Genomic DNA, 8048 nt, shown 5'->3' on the forward strand with positions numbered 1-8048 from the left:
GTCAACCCAACCCAGGTAAATTATGGTACGAGGAAACATATCTCTCTCTCTATATATAGATTATTATAGAGAGATATTTGAATAATTTGAATGGGAAAGTTGGACTGGAAATCGTCAATGATCCGGCTGACTGCCTGACTGGACATGGAATAAAATATTATATTTATATTATTACAAATATATTTCCAAAAATTTAATGAAAAAAAAGAAGCTATGTTTTTCTATATAAAAATAGGGAGATCATTAATTTGACTAAAGATTGGGTCGCATCTTTTACTTGTATAAATTAGGAGGAGAAAGACCAGTCACTTTTAAGAGCATTCCCAATGGAGGTGGCGAATTCTCGGCGATAAATCGCCGGTTATCGCCGAATTATCGCCGGCCATTGTGGCGAAGTCGGCGATAATTCGGCGATAATGTTGCCGTTGCTTCGCCGAGTGGCGTTCTAACGCCGGATTATCGCCGAGCGATCGCCGGCCACTGTGGCGACGCTCGGCGATAATCGGCGATAATTAAAATTTTTTTTTTTTTTTTTTGAACCCAACGGCTATTTTACATTCCACCCCTATAAATATTTCCTCCACTTCCTCCATTCATCACCCACAATCTTCATTCTCTCCATTTTCAATCTCTTCTCCCAATCTTCAATTTTCATCAAAATTATGAGCTTTTGGAAGAAAAGTTCCCGATCGGGTAAGGATAAGGGTAAGGGGAAAGAGTCGAGTTCACAAATTCCCAACACGGATGAAGCAAACGAGCAGTGGATGCAGTCGTTGTTGGCGATGGGTTCTCCTCCCGGCCAACTTCCATACGGGGGTCCGTCTCCTTTGCAGACTCCTCCGGCGCGGAGACTTTCTCCGTACTTCAACTCTGCCGGCAGAATGCCCTTTCCAGCCGACGATGTGTATCGGCCCCAGTTCGACACCCCCGGATCAACCCCAGGCGACCAAGAATCTCAGGCCGCGACACTGAGCGCGGAGGACTTCGAGGTGGAAGAAACGCCCACCGAGCCGCCTTCTAGGAGCGGGAGGGGGAAGGCGCCGGCGTCGTCGGCTGCGACTGATACGGGTTCCGATGAGAGGCCGAAGCGGGTAAGGACTACTTACACTCTGCAAGAGTCCGAGCTGATAGCCGACTGCTGGGCGGACACGTCACAGGACGCGGAGCGCAGCAACTACCAGACTGAGATCATATTCTGGGAGCGGATTGCCGCGAAGTACAGGAGCCACAAGACTGCCTCAATGAAGGACCATGGCAGCGAGGCGATCCGTCGGCATTGGGAGCGCCTCATGAGGGACTGCGGGCACTTCAACGGTATTTATTCTAACTTGATGACTCACATGACGAGTGGCCAGAACGAGCACATGGTCCGAGATGAGGCCATCCGGATGTATAGTAGCCAGTACTTGTCGACGAAGGGCTTCAAGTATTGGAACATCTACGATAAGCTGAAGGATCTCCCCAAATTCCGGACGGGAATGCACGACGCGCTGCACGGGAAATCGGTGCGCTCGCGACTTAGCGTTTCGGAGAGCGAGGGGAGCGCGGCCCACATCGACTTGAGTGGGGATGGTCCGCACGAGCGCCCGGAGGGAGTGAAGAAGGCGAAGGGGAGGCGGAAGGGGAAGGGCGCAACGTCGGAAGTCGCGTCGGAATCCGTCATCGACTTAGAAAAAGCCACTTATTCGAGCAATGTCGCCAATCTGACCCAGATGTACACGCTGTACTTCACCGGCGGCGGGACCCCTGAAGAAAAGGCGGCCCTCTGGAAATGCATCCAACACCTGCAGAGTACGCTGGGGCTCGATCCCGACGCCCCTCCGGCCCCTCCGTCTTAGATTTTTTTTTTTTAAATCTTTGTTTATTTGCGTTTTTTATTTGTAGTTTTTTTTTTCTCGTTGTATTATATTTTCCAATGATTAATACAACGATGAATTGTTCATTATTAGTCTATTTATTAAATACATTTGTAGGGAAAATTAAATAATATAAAAAATAATGATGTAAAAATGAAATGTTGAGTTAGGGAGAAATAAGGGAGAAATAAGGGAGAAACCAATGTAGCACTTGGCTAAAAACTGGGGATAAATTTTGGTGCTGATGTGGCGCTGATGTGGCAGGAGTTAGGGAGAAATAAGGGAGTTTTTAGGGAACTCCATTGGGAGTGCTCTAATGGGAATCAAATAATATGTAGAGTCCAAATTGGGATTATATAATTATAAAAAACGGAATATCTCATTTTGTTTTACTGGAATTAATCTTTAACTCTTTATGTTAGAATTACTTGAATTGCGTTTTTCTTCTTCTTCTTCTATAATTGATGACTTAATTTGATGATTCATTACATTATATAAGTACTAATTTTGTATTATTTTTCTTGTGACGTTTCAAATATTTAATGTTGGTTATTTATATGAAGCGAAGATGATGGGATGCAAAATTAGACATAGTGTGAACAAAACTTGAGTTGAAATGGTAAGTTGGTGAGAGTGACAACATGGAAAAATTGAAGAATGTAGGGCTTTGGTGTTTATTTCGTAGTGGCAAATGTGATGATTTTCATTACTATTAAATCTAACAATAATACAACAAATGAAGGCCAATAAATATTTCTGGAATAGACCGTTAAACATTTTGAATGTGAGCGGTGAATTGGAAATTAATGGATTACGATATTAGAGTAACGCGAATATTTGTAAATTTGATAAAGAGACAAAAGATTATGATTATGAAAGAGGAGAGTGGTATGCTATGACTTGAATATACAATGTGAATATATGTAGACACGTCACACGAGCCTAACGCGGAGGGCCAAGATTTCTAAACATTTTCAACACTATTATATTTTCTAGTTAGAAGCGTGTAACAAAATTTCTGGTGGGACCCCTGGATTTCTTAGCTGCGTTATTGAACAATTTTAGATATGAATAAATTTGACTCAACTCTACATCGTGGGTGGGTGTGGGTCACTCCCTCCTCCAAAACAAATGCAAATGATAAACACAACAAAAACAGGACAATTTTAGTATGTACTTATTCTTTTCTTTTAATTTTTTCATCGCTATGCATACTCTGTAAACTAATAAAAGCAAAATGGCCAGTAAATTACGGGAATTAGGGAACTATGACTGAAAATTAGCAGAAAGAAAGATATACGATTGAAAATCGAATTAAACACTATCTTATAGTAGTAATTCTATTTGCCTAGCTTAAAATTCGTGGGATGATATGAATAAATCGCTAATCTTGAAAGTAAGTGTTGAAATTTTTTAATCCGGTAAAATTTCATGCGCTCAATAAGCTCGTAATGCGAGTAGGGATGACCAAAATCTGATAGGCGATGGGCTAGTCCAATGGATTCCTAGATGCAATTATTATTTGTTCTCCTGTCTTATTTGGCAATTGATTTGAAATTTTAATGGTGATTTTGATAAAATGAATAACTACATAAAAATAAAATAAAATTATCCTTTATTTTATATTTAATATTATATGCTACATATATTTTTATTATTACTCCCTCTGTCTCTTAAAATTAACCTTCATTTTGGAATGCATCTTATACTATTTATTTATTTTAGAAAATAATTTATCCTTTTTTATATACATTCTCCTTTTAAAATTTAGTAGTACTCTTATTACTTTTTGGAAGGGTATATTTCCTTTTTGAGAAGGTAAATAGATCATTATATCTTTTCTATATACCTTATTCCCTTAACGATTCTCAAGTACAGTATATCACAATAAATAATAGTATTCCCTTAACCATGCTCAAGTACAGTATATCACAATAAATAATAGCACTCCCTTCGTCCCCCAATAAGAGTCACATTTTGTCATTTCAGATCATTACACAATAAGAGTCACATTTCATTTTTACAAATGGTAAATAGTTCCTACATTTCACTAACACACTTCACTCACACTTTATTACTATAAAAAAGTGGATCATATATTCAATACATAACTTAAATTTTTTATATTTTTTAAAACATGTGCCCACACCACCATTAAAGAATAATAAACAGAAATACTTAAACCAATCCAAAGATTTTAAAAAAAACATGCAAATAGTTATGAGAAAAAACCATACAAAAAACTAAAAGAATTTCATTTAATTTAGTATAATCAATTGATAGATTCGTATATACATACATGCAAGAGAGAAAAGATGGTCCAACAGCAGCAACAAACAATTTACAGCAAGAAACCACCTGTTGGTGTTAACGAGACCAACGCCCAAAACTATGCTGCAACTTAAGCCGAAACCATGCTCGTCAATACATCTTTTTTCGATGCTGATTACCTCTCGGGGTGACACTGGTCGAGCTCATACTCGCAGTTCTCAACAGCCTGCGGAATTCTGACAAGCTGATCTTCCCATCTTTGTCGATATCCGCTTCTTCTAGAAGCATGTCCATCGAACCCCTTAGCCCCGTGTGCTGTTGACAAACAAAGCAAGGGATCAGCATTATATATTGATTGCATAGGTGTATGGATTTCAACATCAACTAACCATTTTGATTTCCTCTGGTGTTATGTATCCATCTTTGTCAACATCGAATTTTTCAAAAGCGGCCTTGGACCTCATCTGCCATTTCTCTGAGTTGTGTTCCTCCAGCTGATTCACGTGAACGGTTGCAGCAACAAACTCCGAGAAATCTACTAGTCCATCGGTGTTACTATCAATCTGCTCACATCCAACACATGACATTCATCACTAGGAACTCACAACACTGCCACCAAGCAGACCATATGACTAAACATACCGCTTGAAGGATTTCAAGAACACGCGATTCTTTCAACTTCCAAGGGAGATCCTTCGCCAAGGCCTATGCCACGTAATATAAACACAAAAAAATGAATTTCCAACTTCACCAGGAACATTGAATGAAGTAAACACTAATTTATCAGTGAAGCCAAAACCTACCTGTCTCATTTCCTCGAGACTGATAGCTCCATTTTTATCCACATCTATGGCATCGAACTGATCTTGTAGATCAGCCAGCTCTTCCTTGTCAATTGTGCCAGCCAGTGCCTGGAGTATTAAATTAATCACAATGGACTAGTTTGAATAATTAAGGGCATTTACTTCGAGCGATATGATAGATTGATAAAACACAAGATTGGGTATTTTGAAAGAAAAAAAAAAAGAGTTACCCTAAGTGCAAACTGCTTCAATCTGCTGTACGTCACAAAGCGCCGCATGTTGGCTAGAACGGATATGTCTAGTGGAATATCTGAAGCTTCACCTCCTTCTCGTACCCATGGATGAGCTAGACAAGTTTGAAAATGAGTCTACTAATCCCATTATTAAGTATTTATTTCGCTCAAGAATCAGTATACATACATAAAGCTTGGGCGGCAGTAAGTCTTGCATGGGGATCTTTCACGAGCAACTTCCTCACAAAATCTTTAGCAGCATCGCTTATACTTGACCATGGTTTCCGCCGAAAATCAGGCTTGTTTCTGAGAACCTAAAAACATTAAATGAACATGTGTTCAAACCAATGCCGAAGGAAGCAATAAACACATGCATCATCAGTTTAAATAAGACAAATCATCTCTAAACACGCTACAGGGTAGCCAAAGAAAGAAACATCTTAACTCAAATACTACTATTAATTATCGTAAAATCTTTGCTGTGAGAAACTGAAAATCTTAGTATATTATAATAACAAATTATTAATGTAGATAACGGGGATCTAACCTCCTTAAATATGCCATCCTCAGTTTTATCCCAAAAGGGCCGACGGCCACAAAGCAAAATGTAAGTAATCACACCAATGCTCCATACATCTGATTCCGGGCCTGACCTGCGCTTCAATACCTCTGGAGCAACATAATATGCACTCCCAACAATGTCGTGGAACTTCTTTCCTACATTAATAATTAATTAGACAAATTACAAAACAATGAGCTTTGAATGAATGGCACAAGATAAAAGTATTCAACAAACAAAAACAGAGGATGAAATCTGCTAACCTGGTTTTATGAAGTCTGAAAGTCCAAAATCTGTAGCTTTCAATGGTGAATCCTCATTGGCCGACTTAAACAAGAAGTTCTGAGGAGAAGAACGGATCAGAAAATAAAGCAACATAGTACGTTACAATCTTAGCTATTTCCAAATACCTCGGGCTTCAAATCACGGTGTACCAAACCATGTAAGTGGCATTCCGCGGCAACTTTCAGCATCTGCCTTACAACAATAGCTGCATCTTTCTCTGCATAACGGTTATCTTTTCTGTTAAAGAGAATCGGGTTGAGTCTTAGAATAATGCTTTGCCAAGAACTTCCACATAACTCATATAACAACAGTTTAGGGCTTGGCTGTGCTTACTTAGATAATATACGGTCTAGTAACTCTCCACCCTCACATAACCTGAATGTGCAACCGCAAAAAAAAATAAAAATAAAAATTAATATAGTGATAACAAATTGATGCAGCAAAACAGTTATAGTAACAAACAAGCTACGAAAACTTACTCCATCACTATATATACATATGAATCATCGTCGAAAGCATTATGGAACTGAACCACGTTCTCGTGACCGTCTAATGCTTTCAATATCTCGACTTCTCTCTTCACATCCTCAACAGCAATTGGAAGAACCATCTGACATGATAAACATAAGCAAACTATTAACCAATATCAGATCATAACCAAAGCAACAAGTCCAACAAAAAGCTAAACTCTACAATCTTATTTCGAGATCAGCTTTACATAAAGGTGCACATGTCATACCGAGTCATCCATTCGTATCAATAAAAGTACCGTATTCTTGAAGCATGTTTAGAGAGCGCCTGTCCTTAGCTAAAAGGTCTTCTAAAGATGTGATCTTTACAGCCGAAAAATATATCTAAAGAAGCATCTAAACAAGTACATTGCTTGACAATCCACAATTATCAACGCAAAAACAGCACATTGTCGAAAACCTAATCCAACTATCACAATAGGCAAAACTAAACCATCACATTTTGATCAAAAGCATTACCACAAAAAGAATTGAGCATCAACAACAAATTCAGACAATGGGGGGAAAATTTCACCTTGTTCTTCTCTATTCTCTTGACAGCAACACGATCTCCATTGCTGTTATCAACCGCAACATAAGTATAGCCAAATTGGCCATGTCCCAGCAATTTCCCAATCGTATACCTCTCATTAAAATCCTTCTCGTACCCAAAATCGGTTCTTTTCCCACAAGGGATCGACAAATTCTGCCTTCTCGGGTTGTGCTTCACATTGTGCGGAGACTGCTTTTGCTTCTGCTTCTGCTTCTGCTTCTGCTGCTTATTCTTCTGATTATTATTATTATTATTATTATTATTATTATTATTATTATTATTATTATTATTATTATTATTATTATCCTTGGGTTTGTGATTGGAGCCCTCCTGCTTCTTCGACGTGAAGTGGGGGCGTAGCTTGGCGACGGGCCAGGCGGCGCTGCCTTTTTCGTGGTGGGCTTCTGCGGCGGCGGCGCTGCTGGAGGCGCTGTCCTTGGGGGTGGAATTGCAGATACCCATTTACAGATTTCCTATTCTTGGTCGGAAATCGAAGGATTGAAGGGAGATCGGCTGAATCATGTGGGAAAGAGAATGGGAAGAGGCGAAGATATATGAATAGAATAGAAGGGGGAAAAGGTTGTTGAATGATGAATTGAAATGAAATCCAGCGAGATGAGGAAGAAGGGAGGAAGGAGGTGAGGTGATGGTCAAAGAATGTTGTGGTAAAAGGGAGGGCAATTGTAATGAATCTCCTTCTCCGGTTCTTTCTTCCTAGTAATTTCTTTTTTTTTCTTCATTTGTCTTCAAATTTCCATTTTTGACGGCTCTATTTAAAACCTTTTGAGGGCTGTGTTTAATAAATTTTCAATTCGCCTACACCCACTGATTTAACTATGCTATAACAGTAATTTAACCTTTCATTTATTAATATTCATGACCAGTAGTGAGGCCAAGACTTTTACGATCAGAGCCCAATTTACCATTAATAGTAATAGGGTTTATTCGATGTAGGTGACATCGGAAGTTAAAAGAATTA

At 39.0% G+C, this 8048-nt stretch overlaps 1 protein-coding gene across 1 annotated transcript; it reads right to left on the reverse strand.

Moving 5' to 3' along the window:
* Nucleotides 1-4090: 4090 nt before the first annotated feature.
* Nucleotides 4091-7784, reverse strand: LOC125212115 (calcium-dependent protein kinase 28-like). The gene is made up of 12 exons (XM_048112180.2): nt 7052-7784; nt 6487-6617; nt 6341-6382; nt 6133-6244; nt 5986-6064; nt 5711-5880; nt 5351-5477; nt 5161-5276; nt 4931-5038; nt 4770-4832; nt 4517-4690; nt 4091-4442 (listed from the first exon to the last, which is right to left on the reverse strand). Exons 1-12 carry the CDS (start codon nt 7529-7531, stop codon nt 4278-4280), a joined length of 1767 nt encoding a protein of 588 aa, XP_047968137.1. The 5' UTR covers nt 7532-7784; the 3' UTR covers nt 4091-4277.
* Nucleotides 7785-8048: the final 264 nt, after the last annotated feature.

Source organism: Salvia hispanica, chromosome 3 (genome assembly GCF_029641045.1).
Source record: "Salvia hispanica isolate PSC_SH4W2 chromosome 3, Shi_PSC_v1, whole genome shotgun sequence".
Classification (NCBI taxonomy): domain Eukaryota; kingdom Viridiplantae; phylum Streptophyta; class Magnoliopsida; order Lamiales; family Lamiaceae; genus Salvia; species Salvia hispanica.